Source organism: Hyperolius riggenbachi, chromosome 7, assembly GCF_040937935.1.
Source record: "Hyperolius riggenbachi isolate aHypRig1 chromosome 7, aHypRig1.pri, whole genome shotgun sequence".
Taxonomy (NCBI): domain Eukaryota; kingdom Metazoa; phylum Chordata; class Amphibia; order Anura; family Hyperoliidae; genus Hyperolius; species Hyperolius riggenbachi.
In genome coordinates, this window is record NC_090652.1 from 119,114,559 (window position 1) to 119,136,041 (window position 21,483).

At 44.0% G+C, this 21,483-nt stretch overlaps 1 protein-coding gene across 1 annotated transcript in view; it reads left to right on the forward strand.

Moving 5' to 3' along the window:
* Positions 1 to 10,389, forward strand: part of BRI3 (brain protein I3) — a 46,149-nt gene extending 35,760 nt beyond the window's left edge. The window contains exon 3 of the mRNA XM_068244574.1: positions 9,743 to 10,389. Coding sequence (XP_068100675.1) covers positions 9,743 to 9,875 — 133 coding nt within the window. The 3' untranslated portion in view covers positions 9,876 to 10,389. The remainder of the gene's footprint in view (positions 1 to 9,742) is intronic.
* The last annotated feature ends 11,094 nt before the right edge of the window (positions 10,390 to 21,483 follow it).

Here is a 21,483-nt window from a genome sequence, read left to right on the forward strand (position 1 = left end):
GTAAGATCGATCGGATACTATGATTTTTTTTTTCCACTTTTGTAGAATTACAATTTTCTGATTGAATCATCCATTGCGATTGTACCATTAATGGTCCCCTTAACCTTTTGGCAGCCAATCTATTCAGAGGGTTGCAAGTGCTCTTGGCCAATTTAATTTAGTGTGTATGTGTATGTATTTATGGATAAGGATTTTTTTTTCTTATTTGTCACATTTGCCTGCTTCTAATTTACTACTGCTTTCATGTGTATATATGGCCACTTGTGACTAGGGGGTAGTGTGAGACTATAACAGGACTTCTGCTTTCAGTTTCTATATGTTCTGCTAGTAGTGATAGATCAAAGCATTCCAAGAATTTACAGAAAACTGGATAACTCTATTGAAGCTGCTAATGGGTTAATACCGGAGTGACTTGTATGTGCTGGCATCATTTACTGCAGTGCTGCCTGCAGGATTGCGCTCAATCCTGACAGGCAACATTAATGGAGTATATGTATGTGTAGAACTTTTAATAGACACATTCCCAGTCAAATATAGCCTATCTGGATCTCCACCTTGAAACTACTTCAGCAGTGATGGTGGTGTGAGGGAGAATCCGATGAAGTTGTCCATGCTCCAGTCTACACCAATGTAACAGCCACTTGTACAAAGTATGGTTTAGGTCCCCTGCACACTGCAAATCCGATCTGCAATTCCGAATTATTTTTTGTTACCGTATTTATTTTTTTCATGGATGCTATTAAAAGAAAATGGCAGAAAAAATGCAGCAGATTAAAAATCGGAATCGCATGTAGTGTGCAAGAGGCCTTGTTTTTACCAGTGTCTTTATTCCTTTCATCAAGCACTTGTGATTGTGGCTTGTGTGTGCTGCAGGGAGGAGGAGGAAGTACTTTGAGCGTATACAATAGTTGAATTTCCAGGAAATGTGCAGGAGGTTTGGCTTATGACTCTTTGTGTGTCAGGAACAGGTGTGTTTACTGTTTGGTCAGTGGCCCTATCGCACGCCTGATATGGTTACTTTCATTTTCCCATAAGCTCTGATACATTCCTACTTGCTGCAGGCTTCCAGAAGCTGCTCATATAATAAATGCTGGAATATCCAGTGCTTACATCCAGAGGATGTATTATTATTATTATTGTTATTATTATTGTTATTATTATTATTGTTATATTTAGAAAGCGCCAACATATTACACAGCACTGAACAATAAACAGATATTGGACAGCATTGCTTTCTGTGTGGTTAGAATTTAAGTCTGTTGTCGTTACTAGTGATGTAACATTACGAAATACGTAGCTACTCCTATTCGGAATTTAACTTAACGCTGCCTGTAGAAGAGGGAGTTTGTTTTACCTACGCCTCCGTCTTTAGCCGATGCAGTCCATGTAATGCCACTACTTCCGGGTGGAGCCCAAATGAAATGCTTCTACTATAGGTGGCAGCATAGGTAAGTTAACGCCTCCTCTCTGCTGTGGGCAGCGCTATCTAATTAAAATTTCCATTGCAGGGGGGGGGGGGGCGGAGTCTGCCATGAGCGGGTAAAGACGTGCCTGAGCTGAGCTCCCCGCTCTACAACGCTAGATACCCCTTAAAACATAAGATTTCCTTGGCGAAAACTCTCCGAATTATGGCTACTGCCTCTAGGAAGAAAAATACACAGACGGGAGGCGAAAAAAGATTCCACGATACAGCAAACCGTGACTAAATACCTTAGATCTGCGGACCAAACACAGCCTAAGATGGCCGACACTGCCACTGCTGCAAAGAGCGGAAAGGCCTCCGAGACGGCTCAACAAGAAGCCACGACCCGCTCACTGAATGAAATCAGAGATTACCTCCATAGTCTGCCGACAAAAAATGACCTATCCGAGCTAGCAGAGAAAATAACAGCTGCCACGAGAGCGGACCTACAGACCTTGAGAACTGAGGTAACAGAGCATGATAGTAGGCTGACAGTACTCGAAGCGGACATGGCGACAGCACGGGCAGACCTCACTAAGCTACAAGCAGCATACTCACAACAGCAAGCGATGAATACCCACTTTCGGGTGGGTCTGGAGGATCTACAAAATAGGAGTAGACGAAACAACATTAGGCTCCGAGGTCTACCCGAAACCGTAACCTCACAACAACTGCTATCCACAGTCACCGCCATCTTTAACGGCCTTCTGGGAAACCCGGCAGACGAGGCAATAAAGATAGATAGAATACACCGCTCACTCAAAGCCATGCCGAGGGAGGGAGAGCTACCCCGTGACATAATCTGCAGATTACATTATTTTGGAGTAAAAGAATGTATTATGAAAGCGGCAAGGAATCGGGTGGCAATTCACCACGAGGGTCACCCTCTTACCTTCTTCCAGGACTTAGCACCGAGCACCCTAGCCCAAAGAAGGGCCCTACAACCGCTTCTAAAGATGATACATGAAAATGAAGCCACATATCATTGGGGGTTTCCCTTTCAGCTGGTCGTCATGAAGGGAGCTCAATCCTTTGTCCTGAAGAATCTGACAGTTACCCGAGCTGTTTCGCACCCTGGATCTTCCCACCACAGAGGTCCCAGAATGGATTCCAGACCAACTTGCCTTAGGCATCCCACAGCGTCAAAAAAGGCAGAGACAGAACCGGAGAAAATCGCAGGAAGAAGCATAAGCCTGAGTTCTTGAAAGACTTCCTCGCCAGCTGGACCCAGATAAGTTACTGATATATATATATATATATATAGATAGATAGATAGATAGATAGATAGATAGATATCTATCTATCACGTCTTAGCTACGCTGTTGTTCGAGCCTGGTTCCTCCCAGGCCCCCTGGTCAGCGGGCACTATGTACCCATATACGCTTGACATATTCATCTGAGGCTGTTACCATGATAGAAGACCCCCAATCGGTAATAAAACGCATGGTAGCCGCATGAACATGAGGACCAGGATCTAACACCTATACAAACATCTTGGGGGGGGGGGGGAAAACTCACCTAAGGAATCCTCAGAGTGCAGGCTATGAAGCGTACCCTGGGTGCAATATAGAATAGGGAGAGACAATACGCATAAGGAGGGGAACTAGTGCAGGTTGGGCGGGCTAGGGATTGCCGGCCGTCCGCGGTTGTAAAGAAAAGGCTCCGTTTATACAGCAGGAGCCGCCAAGACTCATCCAGCGAATATAAACCTCGTATAAAGCCCAGATGTATGCACTGCATATTGGGACACCTAACTTGCGATTGGAACAGCAGTACATTAGCAACAAAATGGTGGCCTAAAGGGACATACCAAGACATAAAGATCGGTAGTTTGCTGAAGATAGGGAGATTCTTGTAAATGATTGATTATATTTTTGCGTGTCGCTTCTCTTTAATGTATATATGTATGATCTGGGGCGATTTTGGTGTGGTGTGCATGGGCGATCTGAGACACAGAGAGGCGGATTACGAGAGGATCCCTATAGCGAACTCAAAGCAACCTCCTATTATTTGGGTGGTCACGTAGTTTTGGACACTAGATGAGTGAGAATATCTCTAAAACGATAAAATAAGCATTTCTATTCAAGACCTGATCGCATTCTACCTATACTGGTAATATTGGGTTCCGTGTGATAGATGTCTCCGGTGGGGAAGGGTCGCGGATGCACACTGCACTCCGGATGTAATCTAAAGGAGTTTGGGGTATTACAAAGAGATAAGGGTGGGCCTAGCTGGAGAGGAGGTCTAAAAGGGGTATAACACCAGTGACAAGATAATGTTCATAGTGGAGCGGGGGAGCTGACTTGGGATGTGGCCTACCATGGTCCCTTCTCTCCCACATAGGTCAGTCCTAGTGACTATGAGTTACTGCATTGTGTTAACCTTGAGGTTCAGTTCACAGCCTAAGCTGTGTACTAATTTATTCAATAGACATAATCCTTTATGTATAGTTCAAATTAAGTTTGAGTTTAATCGTAGTAGTTGGTCCATGGAAGTTCCAAATCTTAAAGCCACTGTGAAGATACATGAATGGCACAAGTAAAAATATTATCTATCAACACTAAGGGGCTAAACATACCAGAAAAGCGCACAGCGCTGCTAAACGATATCTGGAAACAAAGAGCCGCAATAGTTCTCCTGCAGGAGACACACTTTAAGGGAAATGATATCCCTCGGCTAACAAATAGGCGATTCCCCCAAATATACACAAGCAACTCATCTGACTCTAAAACAAAAGGGGTGGCGATTCTATTAAGCAATAATTTATCTATAGAAGACGTGGAGGTGAAGAGAGACGACCAGGGCAGATTCGTTATCATTAAGGGACTGATCCAAGGACGTAAATATACCATAAGCTCCATCTATGCCCCAAACATTGAGCAACTGACATTTTTATTACATTTCCTAGATGTCCTAGACACTTTTGCGGAAGGTAATATCATAATAGGGGGAGACCTCAATGTAACTCTGAATCCTGAATCCGACTCATCCTGTGGCAAGTCGAGTCTCCCCTTTTCCAAACTGAATAAAATTAAAAAGGCACTCCAAGATAGGCAACTTGTAGATGTGTGGAGGCTGCTCTACCCGACTACTAAGGATTATACATTTTACTCAAACGTCCACAATTCTTACTCTAGAATAGACGTTATTCTAATTTCGCATAATCTTCTATCGGAGACTGTCACGGCTGGTATTGGTATCATTTCCTACTCTGATCACGCCCCGGTTACACTGGAGTTAAATTGTAAACATAAAACACAGCTGCCATTCAACTGGAGACTTAACTCCTCTATGCTATCCGCCAAAGAAAATGTAAACAAAATAGAAGCGGAAATTGAGTCATACTTCCAGCTGAATGCCACTGGGGATATCCCCGCCACGACCATATGGGAGGCCCACAAATGTGTCCTAAGGGGCTTCCTGATCCAACTGGGATCAAGGCTAAAAAAAGAGAGAGAAAAAGATCTTAATAACCTAATACAAGAAGTATACATACTGGAAGAGAGTCATAAGAGAAACAGAGCACCACAGACATTAGAAAAATTACAAAAGGCTAGAGAGGGGATAAAAAATATAATGAAAGATAAAATGTTAAGAGCAGCATTCCGCTGCCAATCTACATTTTATATGTCCGGTAATAAATCAGGTAAATTATTGGCCCGGGCTTTAAAACAGCAACAACGAAACTATATACCACATGTGATAGACTCCCACGCGCAAAAACACATCCGCAGCGAATCTATTGCCAACACTTTCAAAACGTTCTATCATAAGTTATACAATCTGCTCTCAGGACAGGAGGGATCATACCATAGACATAAGGGACGTCATGAGAGATTACATTGCAGATGCAGGAATGCCAAAGCTGCAACCTGAAATGATCCAGTCATTAGAAGAAGACATCTCCCCATTAGAGATCGCACAGGTCATAGCGCAGATTAAAGTAGGGAAGGCTCCGGGGCCAGATGGCCTGCCGATAGAATATTATAAGCAGTTTAAACACCTCCTGATCCCTCATATGTGCACTGCTTTCAACAATATATTGGATACGGATAAACAAGAAACTTTCCCAGTTCAGACACTGGAATCTCACATATCGGTAATCCATAAACCAGGAAAGGATCCTGCAGCTTGCGCCAGTTATAGACCTATCTCCCTGCTAAATCTTGACCTAAAAATTTTCTCAAAGATCATGGCCAATAGGCTGGCCGAATGGATGGGTCATCTGGTTCATTGGGACCAGGTGGGATTCATCCCTAAAAGAGAGGGCAGGGACAACACCATAAAAACCCTGAATATAATCCAGTCTGCCCGGCGAAACAACATTCCCCTGATGCTACTATCTACTGATGCTGAAAAAGCGTTTGACCGGGTAGACTGGACATGGATGTTTGAAGTGCTAAGACATATAGGGCTGGGGGAAAAAATGATGAATGGCGTTCGGGCCCTCTACTCCAGACCAACAGCGCGGGTAAGGGTTAACGGGCTCCTGTCCGAAGCTCTGCAAATTTCCAACGGAACAAGACAGGGATGCCCGTTCTCCCCCCTAGTATTCGCCCTGGCCTTGGAGCCTTTCCTGTGTAAAATTCGAGGGAATGTAGATGTCTCTGGTTTCTCCATTGCAGGACAAACTTATAAAATCGCTGCATACGCAGACAATCTGCTGTTTTATATCTCCAATCCCATAGTCACGCTCCCAAACCTGTTAAAGGAATTTGAGACCTTTAGTAAGCTGGCCCTCTTTAAAATTAATCTGGATAAATGTGAGGCCCTAAATATATCCCTACCAAATGATGTACAAGACTCTCTCACTGCTAGTTTCCCTTTCAAATGGAACAGAAAATATATAACATACCTGGGTACGAAAATCACACAGAAATTAGAAGATATATTTAGCAAAAACTTCCCGCCTTTATTAGATAACTTTCTCTGACCTGAAAAAGTGGGACAAAGCGCAGTTTTCTTGGATGGGCAGGATAGCAATCCTCAAAATGAACCTTATGCCAAGACTACTCTACTTATTTCAAACTCTTCCTATCTCTATACCTACCGCATTTTTGAGGAAAGTGCAAAAGATCTTCAATACATACATCTGGAAAGGCAAACCACCAAGGATAAGTAGAAGCGTGTTATTTAGACCTAAATACGCTGGGGGACTAGCACTCCCAGACGTTCAGAAATACTATCAAGCTGCAGTAATCACTAGGATGGTGGACTGGCACAAACATGGCCAGCTTAAACAGTGGGTGGGGGTCGAGCAGTCTCCAACATCTTTCCCTCTAGTAGACCTGCCTTGGTCGTCTTATAATCCGTCTCCTCTGGTCTTCCTCAAGCCTAGTGCAAACCACTCTTAAAGTGTTCTCGAAAATAAGAGACTCTCCTAGCTTCTCACCCTGGCCGTCTCCATTAATTCCGATTATAAACAATCCAGAATTCCCAAGCGGCTGCTCCCTTACTTCTCTTAAATTATGGAGGCGCAACACACCGCTGAGGGCTAGAGACTTCTGTACTACGGAGGAGTGGCACTCATTGGAGACACTACGAACCAAAATTGGTGAGCCTGGGCTCGACTGGTGGGTATACACCCAGTGCAGACATTTGCTGCGCTCGGTGGGTATGCGCCCCTCGAGACTACGGGACCCAACAGAGTTCGAAAAACTGTGCCAGACCGCCGGGCCCTTAGAAAAGACGCTGTCCTTAATGTACTCAATGCTCGTATCACAGGAAGTGGCTAATCTGCCATTCTTTGAGGCTTGGGAGAGAGAACTGGGCATTACATTATCCGAATCCCAAAGATCAAAAATGTGCATATATGTCCACAAAACGTCCATTGCATCTCGCATGCAGGAAATTAACTACAAAGTATTGGCACGATATTATATTCCATCTAAATTGGCAAAAATTTTCCCAGACAGAGATCCTCTCTGCTGGAGATGTAAAGTAACTGAGGGATCTTTGCTCCATATTTTTTGGGGATGCTCAGCTCTTTCTCAGTTATGGAGTACAGTGGAGAAGTGGATCAAAGAAATGACTAATAGACCCCTGACGTTTGATCCCCAAACATATCTGCTCCATCTAAATACATGGAGCATGAGAGCATATAAGGGCTCGGTGGTACGACACATACTCAATGCTACAAAGAATGTAATTGTAAGAAGATGGGGGACGACAGACTTGCCCACAATTCGTGAGCTAGTGAAGGAGATGGATAAAATATATGATCTGGAACGAATGGTCTATACGATACAGGGGAGGGAAGAGAAATTCTCCAAAATGTGGAGTATATGGATGGTCCTTAGACATTCAGAAGAATTTGTACAAACATTAGATTGAATGCCGTTGATCTTTTAGGCCCCCACAGGTGTTGAACTAAAAGTGTAAGAACAATATCAGAGTACAGTGCACATTCTTGAGGTTAACTTGGAAGCCATGGACCTAGTTAGTTCGTTGTGTTTATGTTTACTTTTATACTGAAGCTAAAGTTAATGATACTACTGATAAAAATCTTTGAGCATCACTCTCCATAAGAATGCAGGCCATGAAGTGGATAGAGTAGACAGCCAAATACTACTTTTTACGATATTAACTAGACAACTTCTCTCGGAACTGATATTGGTGGACTTATCAATCTATGGTCTGTAACTGTATAGGCAAGTGCAGGAGCTGTGATAGGTGCAAGACTTATTTTTCTGTTAGGTACAATGTGATATTATCATATGAGAAAGTTGCACATTATATTTTCTGCTGTATGATGGCTCAAAGCTTCAATAAAAGTATTTGAAAAAAAAAAAATTTCCATTACAAGAAGCTACTTGTAGCTAAAAGCACTAGTTATAAAATGCTTTAAGGTAGCCATACACTGGTCGATTTGCCATCAGATTCGACCAACAGATAGATCCCTCTCTAATCGAATCTGCAGTAAAGGCAGCCATACGATCCCTCTCCGATCAGATTGTGAATCGATTTCAGCCTGAAACCGATTCACCATCTGCTGAGCTGCTGCTGTCGCCTGTCATACCCTCCCTCCCCCAGTGATCGAATCTGCTGTCGATCGGCGGGTAATCGGCCTAGTGTATGGCCAGCTTTAGTGTTATCCTGAAAATTGATATACAGATTGCTGTATGAGTGCCCTCTGCCCTTCTGATTCCTGCTGCTTCTTCAGTCTAAGGGCAACGCCTTTTTAGACTCTGCTTTTTGTGGTATGTTATCATATTATATCTTTTTGTTCTAAGTCATTCTCTTTATGCCTCATCACTTTTGTCTGAAAAATAGTTTTGGAGGCTGCCATATTGTTTTGGTGATATATTCATGGCTGTTAAGTATTCCATGCTTGCCAGTATTGCTCATGTGGACCAGTCGTCATGGAGAATCATGTGATCAGCTGGTAAATTTCTAAAGGTGGCCATACATCTCTCGACTTGGTGGCCGATCATTCAATTCCATAATTATCGAATCAGATGAAAATTGGTGCCGCCAAGAGCATGTCCGATCGATGATGCGACCAATTTGGCATGCATTGATCAGACATGCTGCCCGATGTCGGGCCATCGTGATTGAGTGCATGGCGACAACAAGGGATATCGGGAAAAGTGACGAGCCCCCGGTGCTGTCACATCTTATGTAAAATGTTCCCAACCCGGTGCAGTATTATTTATCTGTCCGTGTCCGCTGCTGGCTCTGGGCTCCATCCGCAATCTGCATACACACTCCCCACGTGGTTGCTGGCATAATGTGGGCAGGTGTTTTACGATGCTAGAACAATGGGCTCTACGAGAATTGAGGAAGCCTTTGGACTATCAGAGGCTTCCATCTACTGAGGTCAGTATCTTACTTTTCTTCCCCCTCCTCTTCAGGTTTGTGTTAATTGTTAAGGAACTCTTCACCTGCTGCCCACATTAGGCAAATGTCGGAGCTTATGCATTTTGTCCTGCTTAGGGCCCTTTTACACTTAATCAGTTGCTCTCAGTTAAAACGGAAAGCAAACTGATTTTCAAAGTAATGCCCATGTTTTCCTATGGCACCTTTTACACTTAACGCGTTTTTAACTGAAATCTTCTTCCCAATGCACTGCTATGGAAAAAACGCGTACTAACGCACACCAGCTGATTAAATGTAAAAGGGGACTTACAATCAATCACCTGCTGTGGAAGAAGGGCGGATACAAAGCCCAGTGTGCTGCATTTTGTATATTAACCTACTTTTCTAACCGGTTATTAAAGCCATGTTAAGTTGGATTGTGCCTTGTCTCCTTATAACATAGTATTTTTGAATCTTTCGCAGAGTCGGTGTGTTGGAAGACTCCTTTACCTGCCTGGGCATCTTATGTGCCATCGTGTTCTTCCCAATTGGAATCCTTTTCTGCCTCCTCCTAAGGCAACGGCGATGCCCCAACTGTGGTGCCACGTTTGGCTAACAAGGATCGGCATTTCCCTCTTTCCTCCACCTCTCAATCTTCTCTCAGTGCACAATCCTTCTCTGTAATTAGCATCTTTGTACCTGGGTGGCTGTGTCATCTGAATAAAGGGGAGGGAGAGCTCTGTGCCATAGAGACCACTGGAAGTGTGACCCTTCCAGACACCAGTGCCTTCAGAGACTGTACCAATAGCCCAGACCACCTCTCATAGGACGACCAGTTCCCATCACTCACCTTTTATCTATTTCTCTGTTTATTTGTGTTCTGCCTTCTTCGGTCTGTAAGATGTCTTTGGAAATCTGTTATTTTATAGTAAAAAATACAGCACTGTGAAAAATATGTTTATGTCCTCATTAAGATGAACAAATGTTCTGTTATGCACCTGCATATTTTTTATGTGTTTTAAGCCCTTTACCTGTCGTCCCCTCACAGTGGATGAATCCAGTCTGGTAGCTGCAGCAGATAAAGCAGCCTCCTAGACCTATGGGAGCTAATAAAGTGATTACCAAGCTAAGTATCGAGTCTGGGTGATGAAATGTGTGTGCATTTATAATTGTTAGGCCAGTATTTCACCCGTGTGGGATGTGTACTGCTGAGTCTAGGTTCACAGTAGGACGTTGCGGAGCTGCGTTATAAAGTCTTATAACCAAGCTTACCGTACTGCAATTAAAACTTTATGCGACGTTTGCATTGCCTGGTAACGTGTAGCGTTATGGTAACGCACTGCTGCAGTTTTACCACTTTTTTGTTGCAACTTTACAATGAACGTCCCCCTGTGAACCGAGCCTAAAACTGAATACTCATGGCAGTGATGAGGAAGATGGATCCAGCGACGTCTCCTTGACGACAAGCAGCCCACGATCCATCTTCTGGCCAGCAGCATTGTGTGACGTTACATGACGGGCATGAACAGGCAGTCAAGTGATCGTGGTACTTCGCACGGGAGTCATCGGATCTTAAAGATCTGATCCGGCATGACAGTTGTTATCATTGCGGGATGCTAAACATCCGCATGATCGTGCGTCGGTACCCATGATCGTGGAAGTGATTGCTTGTCTCTCAAGGTGTCATCTGGGAAAATTGCATCGTGGGTACTCAGCTTTAGTAGTTATGCTTATTAAGGATAAGTCTGCTAATGGATGACTGTGTAGTGATCTACTATTACTGCTGTTTAGTAGAGACACTCTGACACACCAGAGAGGAAAAGAGGTGGGGAAAACAGGAGGCAAAGAGGCCTCCGCTAATCAGGCTGCATTAGATATGTCTGAGGGGAATAACTGAATGAAGGGGAGGAAAGTAAAGAAGAAAAAAAAAAACAGCATGCACTGCAACTTCCTTTGTCCGGCAATGTACCAAATAAGAGGCAGGGGACCTGGGGAATGATATTCTATGGAAGAGAAAAGAGTGATTTTGAACCTTTCGATTGCCTGATTAGCACCCTTATTACTTTATTAACAGATAAAAATAGAGACTTGATTTTACGCCTGACAGTTACTCTTTACGTTAATTTTATTATCATTTAGTTCCCTTAAGCTGTGGAAGAATAGGGACACTTGTCATGGCAGCTGTAATGGACAGTGTGCTTGTTTCTCAGGGTTTCATGCAGGAGGTCCTGTGGTATTGTGTGTCCTGCATTTTATGTTGCCATCCACTGTGATGCTCAGCTCTTTCTTCTTCTTTCTCATCAGTGCTGAGTCACTTGGAGGAATGGTCATGTCATATGGCAGCTCCTCATGTGACCAGCAGGAGACAAGCTCATGAGACTCTTGCATAAGTAATGGAAGACCGTATGCTGACCGAATCTGAGGTTTACTGAACTTCATTCTTTCATCTAATATGAAACTGTCATTTAAAACATGTAAGTCGCATATATTAAAAAGCTGCTAATTCTAGCAGTGCTGTCACTAGATCTGCATGGCCAAACTACATTATTCGGAATATGCTATGTATATCATTTTTGCCATTGATTTAAAGGCAACCTGAAGCGAGTAAAATTATTTAAAATAAACACATGACGTAGCTGCAAATGAATATTGCATACTAACCTCACCGTCAGTTCCTCTGAGGCTCACCATTTTCTTCTTACAGTGATCCCTTCCAGTTCTGACAATGTTTTGTCAGAACTGAAATGTATCAGTTCTATATCAGCAGATGTCCGTTATATATAGCAGCTGTCAGTTACAACTGAATGTGCAAGGTAATATCCATGTTTCCCTATGGCTCAAGTGAGTGATATTACAGTTTAACATGGTGCTGGCCAGGAAGCTGTTATGGGGGTAATAGTCATTTTCAAAATGGAAAATGGAGAATTCCATTGATCACTGTGGACAAAAGGGACGCAGGAGAGAAGAAAGACATTGAGGAGTACAGTAGACTACATGAGAGGTAAGTATAACCTGTGTATGGTTATTTAGACTTATTTTCAGTTCAGGTTCTCTTTAAGGTGAACGCAAGGTGAAAATTAATGATAAACTATTGTTTTTATCCTCCTAAAAATGACGACTTTAGATATCCCATGGCTTTATTTTATATTTAAACATTTACAAAGTAGATTGAATGTTTTGTGGCCTCTGCTCAGTGGCAGCCTTTTAGGAGTCCCAAAATAAAAATACATGAACTATTGACCTTTTTCCACCTCTCATCTGCCCCCAGAAGTTGTATTCTGCCAGGAAAACTTTTATGGCTGTAATCTGCTTATCAGTGATGTTTACTATATTCCCAATAATGTACTGACAAGACAGAAGCTGTTATGTCCATGCCTAAAAATGTACTCTTTCAGGCAGCAAAATAAAGTAAAACAGCCTGGTTACTAGTATGTTTTGCACTGTACATACACATGTTTATCTCATTATGTCACATGCCGCCTCAGGTACAATTTAAACAAAAAAAAGACTGCCCCAATGGGCCTCATGTAATGTACAGTACACACAGAGAATGCTGTGCACCTTCCTTCAGTATGTTTATTATTTCCGTTTCACAGCCAACAGCCAGCATGGATGACATTTGGAAAAAAAGAATTGCCAAACCTGGATCGATGAGGGTGCCGGGGTGAGCAGGGAAGAGGTGACCAGGGGATATGTGGACGGCACTACAGCCGTTTCACGCCGTCTGGCGCTTGTTCACGTGCGTGTGTCCGATAATGGGGCAGAGCTGAACGGCTTCCTACATACTGTCATCAAGCCGCGCCCCCAGCGCTGCCCCATTGGTGTGAGTTGCGTTACCCCCGACCCCCACCATCACGCAACTCACACCAATGGGGCAGCGCTGGGGGCGCGGCTTGATGACTATGTAGGAAGCCGTTCAGCTCTGCCCCATTATCGGACACACGCACGTGAACAAGCGCCAGACGGCGTGAAACGGCTGTAGTGCCGTCCACATATCCCTTGGTCACCTCTTCCCTGCTCACCCCGGCACCCTCATCGATCCAGGTTTGGCAATTCTTTTTTTTTTCCAAATGTCATCCATGCTGGCTGTTGGCTGTGAAACGGAAATAATAAACATACTGAAGGAAGGTGCACAGCATTCTCTGTGTGTACTTTGCATTTGAATTTGTGCTCTGCACTACCCCAAAGCTTGCTGCACTTCCCAATGTTTGGACTGTGAGCTAACTATTGGGCGCTGCTGAATGGGTGATGCTTAATGCAGGTATTCTGGAGCTAGCTGTACCCCCCACGTAACCAGCTGTGTGCCAAGTGTCGTTTCTTCACTGGAGTGTACTCATGTAATGTACAGCCTAGGCCACTGATCACATGATCTTTGGCTTTTGGAGGCCATACACATCATTACGTTAGCTTTTGTCACACATAAAGATCACAGTCCCCTGCTTATGACCACATTTGTCATGCAAATTGTGGAAAGTGGAGCAGACTACTCTGGGTTGGGTGGTCTGTTTGATGTTAGTGGCTGTCACTTTTCTATATATGGACTACTGATGTGAGGTGAAACTATCTTCGACCACCTCTGCATTTTTGACTGGTGATACCCTGTCTGTTTGCTGGTGTTACTGTATTGTGAGTTTGTTTTTTGTTTTTCTCTGCTGAGGGGGATGGAATCAATAAATGAATATTTATATGCTTTGATTAATGTGATGCACCAAAACACTCTCCTGTATGCATTTACTATGTGAACTCAGTCATTCATCTACCTATCATGCAAATCCCCCTTCCTTAAAGGAATACTTAAGTCTAAAAAAAAAAAAAAAAAAAAAAAAAAATTTACTCACCCGGGGCATCCCTCAGCCCCCTGAAGCTGGATGGTGCCCTCCGCAGCCCCGCTCCGATCGTCCTGTCCCCGCCGGTGGCTACTTCTGGGGTCAGCGACAGCCACCGACAGGCTGGGAACGCGAGTGATTTTCCGCGTTCCCAGCCGCTATATCACCCTCTATGCTACAGAACCTATGGCCCGCGTGCCGGGCCCGGCACGCGTAGCCTAATCTGCTGGCACGCCACCGCTGCTTATGAACTGGCCGCAGCGTCTACTAGACGCCGCCGCACCAGTTCATATCCCGCAGTCTCCCGGGAGGCAGAGTGCAGGGCTATGGCAAGATGGCTGCTGAAGCCCTGTACTGGAGACTATTTGTGTCTCCAGTACAGGGCTTCGGGCGCCATCTTCCCGTAGCCCTGCACTCTGCCTGTCAGCGGGAGACTGCAGGAGGAACGTCCGGGGGAGATGCGCGCCAGAGCCCAGCCGAGAGAGAAGACTTCTGTCAGGTGAGAACATTACTTTTTTTTTTTTTTTTAGGTAAAATGCGGCCCACTGTTATTTTCTGGTAAAATGTTTTGTCACATTGTGTTTATGTCCTGTGACATGCTGCCCACTGTTTGTTTTCGGGTGAAATGTGGCCCACTGCGTTTGTTTGCTGGTGAAATTCTACCCTCTGCGTTTTCTGGTGGAATGTGGCCCACTGCGTTTGTTTGCTGGTGAAATTCTACCCTCTGTGTTTTCTGGTGCAATGTGGCCCACTGCGTTTGTTTTCTGGTGCAATGTGGCCCACATTGCATTATTTTCTGCTGAAATGTTGCACACATTGCGTTTATTTTCTGGTGTCTGGGGTAACTTGCTGCATTTATTATTAAGGGCTCATTCACACTACAGAACGTATGCACGAATGCGATTTCATGCATGCGCTGCCAACGCACAGTGATCGCACGGAATGCATGTTGTGGTGCGCTAAAGCGTGGACGTCGGCAGCTGTACCCATCGGGGAAACGTATGCGTTGTGCGTTAAAATGTTCCCAGATGCGTTACAACGTAACGCATGGGAACGCACACCTGTAGTGTGAATGGTAACATGGAAGTCTATTGACTTTCATGTTACCATATGAATCTTACATTATGTGCGTTGCGTCAAAACTGACAGTGCAGCATATAGTGTGAATGAGCCCTTAATGGTCATAGTTGGCTATTTGCTGCTTTTGGGGTTACGGCGGGTATAAATGGCATCATACAGTTTCTGCACACCCATGATGCGAATCCTCGTTTCACCACATCATGGCGGAAAACACTGCTTTCTTATGCCTCGCTGTTACATCATTATTTTAGCTCCGCCCATACAATATCATGGCCATGCCCATTTTCCGCCACGGAGCGCGCTGCGCCCCCCCTCCCCTCCAGTGGCACTCGGAGATAAAAAAAAGTCGATGTTAGGTCGATGTTAGGTCGATGTTAGGTCGTAGTTTGGGCATTCGGCCTCTGAAAGGTTAGCCATCACTGCTATATCATATATGTTATAAGCTATAGCAGCATAGAGGGTGGTATAGCGGCTGGGAACGCGGAAAATCACTCGCGTTCCCAGCCTGTCGGCGGCGGGGACAGGACAATCGGAGCGGGGCTGCGAGGGCACCATCTAGCTTCAGGGGGCTGAGGGATGACCCAGGTGAGTGAATTTTTTTTTTTTTTCAGTAGTCACCTCAACATGTAATTTGTTTCCTCACACTCATACCCACCCTTCTCAGTAAAGTTAATCCTGTCTTGACATGTACTGTGGCCTCCTGATTACAGGCATCAGTAGTGTCTGAATCACACACCAGATCCAGATACAAGCATGCAGCAAATCCAGTCACACTTTAGTCAGAAACACCTGATCTGCATGCTTGTTCAGGGTCTATGGCTAAAAGTATTACAAGCTGAGAATCAGCAGAACTGCCAGGCAACTGGTATTATTTCAAAGTAACCACTTCACCCCCAAGGGTTTTTACCCTAACGGACCGGAGCAATTTGCACCTGTTAGTGCTCTTCCCTTTCATTTACCAATAACTTTTTTTCAATACTTATCACAACAAAATTATCTATACCTTGTTTTTTTCACCATAAATTGGGCTTTTTGAGGGTGATATATATTTTCAGTATTTACTTTACACAATTTCTCCAATTCCATCCCCTATAGTTTTAAAATAAACACTGCTACCATACATAAAACCCACACGTTTTATCTGCCTATTTGTCCTGGTTATCACAAGGTTTGAATTATGTCCCTAGTACAAAGTATGGTGACAATATATATTATTTGGAATTTAAGGTGTATTTTTGTTGTGGATTTTGTTTCTCATTGCACACTACCAAGGATTGCTAGCCCTTATTAGCAAAAATTAAAGTAATACACCCTCATGGCATACATATTTAAAAAACTGAGGCCCTAAAGTAGCTATTTATGTATTCTCTTTTCAATTCTGTCACTTTTGTGTTTTTTTTTTTTTTTACAAGTGTTATTTTCATTTTGGTACAAAGTAGAATGGAGCAGCTGCACAGTCAAGAAAAGCCATAAATGTCACCATTCTGAAAACTAGACCCATGCCTACTCAGATATACATATTTTGTAACACTTGTACATGTGGTTTTGCTGCAATTGTACCATAACTTTGAAAATGGTATTTTTTTTTTACATTTTTTTTTTTCAGTTTGGCACAAAAAATAAATAAATAAATTACATAGGCCTCATCTCTCAAACGCCCCAAATTCTATTCTCTCACTTGTCACAGCTAAAATCATAACCTATATACATATACATAATCTGTTAGGTTTTTGGGCACATGGCAGACTGTAAACTACCAGTAGCACTAAAGGCCCCCCCTTTTATTTTTTTTCCCACCAAATTTAATAATGTCATTCTTTCTTATCAAAGGCCCTGGAGTGACAGAACATTTGATACATGTCATTACTGGTACCATTCTGAAAACTAAAATGGGATCATCCCCTGGGAGCGGTCTGCGCATGCACAGTACGATATTTTTTTTTTTCCTACTGCGCATGCACAAGACACTCCCAGAGGCGGGTGGATGATCGAAGTCGCACGTGGCCAAGGCCTTGCAGGCGAATGGCTCTGTCGCCGGAATCGAAACTAAGACACTGCGGGGACCAGAGGATCGTTCCAGGACGTTGCAGGTACAGTGCGGCTGCAGGGGGCTGGTAGAAGCCCCAGGTAAGTGAAACGCTTTTATTAGTTTAGTTAAGGTTTCCTTTAGGCAGTGAACACACTAGACACGTTTGTGCACGTTTTGCAAAGGATAGCAAAACGCGAACGATTCTACAGTGCACAAGCACATACTTCAGCACATGCACACTCCCGCACGTGCTCTTTAAGGCAGGGAACACACTTGTAGGGCTGTTTGCCCCTGCGATTTCCGGGTCTCTGTTGGCTTTTGCATTAATGTTTAATGCAAACGTATTCTGTGAACGTTTACGCATTTCTGCGTTTGCGGCATCGTACTGTATGCAAATAGGTGTGTCATGCAAAAAGCTTTGCAATTTAAAAATGCATGGTAGTTAAGGTTCCCTTTAGGTAGGGATTACACTAGACGCGTTTGTGCGCATTTTGCCACAGAGAGTAAAACGTGCACGGTTCTACAATGCACATGCACGTGCATTCGCATGTGCACCCACACTTTAACCTCCTCGGCGTTCTATTGAGATCGCCAGGGAGGCTGCGGGAGGGTTTTTTTTTAATTAAAAAAAAACTATTTCATGCAGCCAACTGAAAGTTGGCTGCATGAAAGCCCACTAGAGGGCGCTCCGGAGGCGTTCTTCCGATCGCCTCCGGCGCCCATAATAAACAAGGAAGGCCGCAATGAGCGGCCTTCCTTGTTTTGCTTAGATCGTCGCCATGGCGACGAGCGGAGTGACGTCATGGACGTCAGCCGACGTCCTGACGTCAGCCGCCTCCGATCCAGCCCTTAGCGCTGGCCGGAACTTTTTGTTCCGGCTGCGCAGGGCTCAGGCGGCTAGGGGGGCCCTCTTTCGCCGCTGCTCGCGGCGAATCGCCGCAGAGCGGCGGCGATCAGGCAGCACACGCGGCTGGCAAAGTGCCGGCTGCGTGTGCTGCACTTTATTTGATAAAAATCGGCCCAGCAGGGCCTGAGCGGCAGCCTCCGGCGGTGATGGACGAGCTGAGCTCGTCCATACCGCTCAGGAGGTTAAGGCAGGGAACACTTGCAGGGCTGTTTTCCCTTGCGATTCCTGGGTCTTTGCAAGCTTTTTCGTTTGTGTTTAATGCAAAGGTTTTTGCGGAAACGTTTCCGCATTTCTGCGTTTGTGGCCGCATGTACTGTATGCGAACATGTGTCGTGTGGAAAAAAAAAGCAGAAAGCTTTGCGATTCAAAAATGCGCAGGAGTTCAGGTTCCCTTTTAGGTAGGGAGCACACTAGACGCATTTGTGCACATTTTCCCATGGACGGTAAAGCACACACTATTCTACAGGCTATTGAAGTCAATGGCCTTGTGCGGGAAACAAGTGTCACGATTGTTTGTTTTGCAAATTGCACAACTCTGCTTTTTTTCTGCATAACGTGCACATTCACATAATGTACATGCAGTAAGAAATGTGGAAACGTTCCCGGAAAAACGTACACGTTAAGCGTGAACGCAAAAGCCGATGGAGACCCAGGAATCACGGCTAAATTGGCCCTGAAAGTGTGTACCCTGCCATAAAGGACTTACAAGGCCTGTTTTGTAAAAAAAGACAAAAAAAAAAAAACGTACAAAGCCTGTACAAAGATGGCGGCTGGAGGTGGCCGCGGCTGCACAGTACGCATAGCCGCGAGTGAGGCTGGGGAGCCCGACCCGGGCCGCGCGGTCGGGGTATGTTCGGGGGATATTGTGCAGCAGGGACCCGGTGTAACGGCACGGACGGCGTCCTCCGTGCCTTACAAACAGACACAGGTATCTAACTTTTTTTTATGTTTTTTTTTTTTTTTTTACAAAACAGGCCTCGTAAGTCCTATAAAGAGAGTCTGAAGCCTCTGAAAATCACTTTTTTTTTATTTTTAGGCAGTCTTGTTAACCGGTTCAGCCCCACAGTATCGAAAACCTCATGCATCCGAGCAACGTTTTCTTCCCATTCATTCACCAATAACTTTATCACTACTTATCACAATTAATTGATCTACTGGTATATCTTGTTTTTTCCGCCACCAATTGGGCTTTCTTTGGGTGGTACATTTTTGCTAAGAATTATTTTTTTCTAAATCCATTTTAACAGGAAGATTAAGAAATAAAAAAAAAAAATCTTCTCAGTTTTTGGCCATTATAGTTTGAAATTAATATACACTACCATAATTAAAACTCATGTATTTTAATTGCCTATTTGTCCCGGTTATTACACTGTTTAAATGATGTTCCTATAACAATTTATGGTGCCAATATTTTATTTAGAAATAAAGGTGCATTTTTTCAATTTGCGTCCATCACGATTTACAAGCTTATAATTTAAAATATTATAATAATATACTCTCGACATGCATATTTATAGAGTCACTGAAGCGAAAAAAAATTGATATAATTTGTATGTGTACTGCAGCTAAGAAAAAAAAAAAAAAAAAAACCAATAGCAGCTGAGACACAAGTCTAATATTGTTTCCAGTAAAGGAAGAGCTAAGAAACTCCAATGGCTATCTATGCAAATTAGCTATTGAGCTCCACGACTTTCAAAGTCGCAGAGAACTCTGCCAGACTCTTGAGATAATAAGCTTTAAAAGACAATATATCTTTTTTTTTTTTTTTTTCCCCCTCTGCAGGGAAGATTTTCCAGAGCAGGCTAGTGAACTTTTGAATCCATTTAGAATGCTGAGTAGTGTCTAAACTGCAAATATTAGAGAATGATGCAATGTTCTAAAACACGCTAAATTACTATTAGAATATTTTCTTTGCTACTAAAATTCTAGTAATTATCCGTATTACTTAACCATTTCATTATATCATTTTTTTTTCCGCTTCAGTATCTCTTTAAAAAGTTCAGACCCTTAGGTAACTATTTGGGTAATTTTTGGTGTGGGAGGGAAATGGCTCATTTTAAATGTAAAATAATGTAATTGTTTAATAAAAAATGTATGTCGGTGTAGTTTACTATTTGGCCACAAGATGGCTACAGTCAAAAATGTCCTGAATGCGAACGATCTCACATCCAGGAACTAGAAAGAGGATGGAAATTTTTTTTTTTTCATCAGTTTTTCTGTGGGGGACTTAGATCGGTGAATGGAATTATATTCCCATTCACTGATTGGGGGGCTAGCAGCAGGCGGTGGGAGCAGCAGAGCCTATCTGGGCGAACTTACTCGTCCAGATAGGCTGAACTGATTAAGCACTAATGGTTTAGCTGAACCGCCACTATCCTGCGGCAAAACCCCGAAATGACCGGGGTAAATTGCGGGGCTCCTTTCCTGTTGGAGGCAGAGCTTTGAGCTGCAGCTCTGCCTCCATTTGCGTCCATCTACCATAGATCTCTGCCTCCTCCCCTCTGTCTTCTTTCACTGAGAGGGGCGGGGAGGAGGCGGAGATCTGTGGGAGATTGAACCGAATGGAGGCGGAGATGCAGCTCAAAGCTCTGCCTCCCCGGGCAGCAAACTCCACGACCAGGAAAGTAGTGGATTTTTGCCCCGGTAAGTGGGGGTGAATAAAGCCTCGTTTTGCCGCGGGATATCAGCGGTTCAGCTAAACCATTAGTGCTTAACAAGACTGGCTTACAAAAAGGGTGATTTTCGGAGGCTTCAGAGTCTCTTTAACCTCCCTGGCGTTCTGATTCCCCAGGATTTCCGTGCAAAAAGTGGTTCAATTAATTTCCAATAATTTTCAACCTTTTTTTTTTTCCCAATCAATTTTTTAAAAATATTGAATTCAATACAGGTTATTGTATTGAATTCAACTTAAAAAAAAAATGTTTGCAGTGAGATGTTGACGCTGTGTGACCCTGGTGTCATCAACGCCGATCGGCGGGGGACATGTCATCGCTGAGGGAGAAGGAAAATCCGTACACAGACATGGAAGACGGCACTGGGGAAGCTATCAGAGGTACGTGACGAGGGATCAGCACGCCAATGGTGAGTATAAGACCCAGATGTGAAGGCAGGTGTATAGGGAGCCACATGTAGCCAGGTGTCAGGGTAGCCAGGAGTGTAGCCAGATGTCAGGGTAGCCATGAGTGTAGCCAGATGTCAGGGTAGCCAGGAGTGTAGCCAGATGTCAGGAGTGTAGCCAGATGTCAGGGTAGCCAGGAGTGTAGCCAGTTATGGGTAGCCAAGTGTGTAGCCAGGTATATAGGGTGCCAGGTTTAGCCAGTTATAGGGAGGTAGGTGTAGCCAGTTATAGGGTGCCAGGTATATAGGGGAGCCAGGTATATAG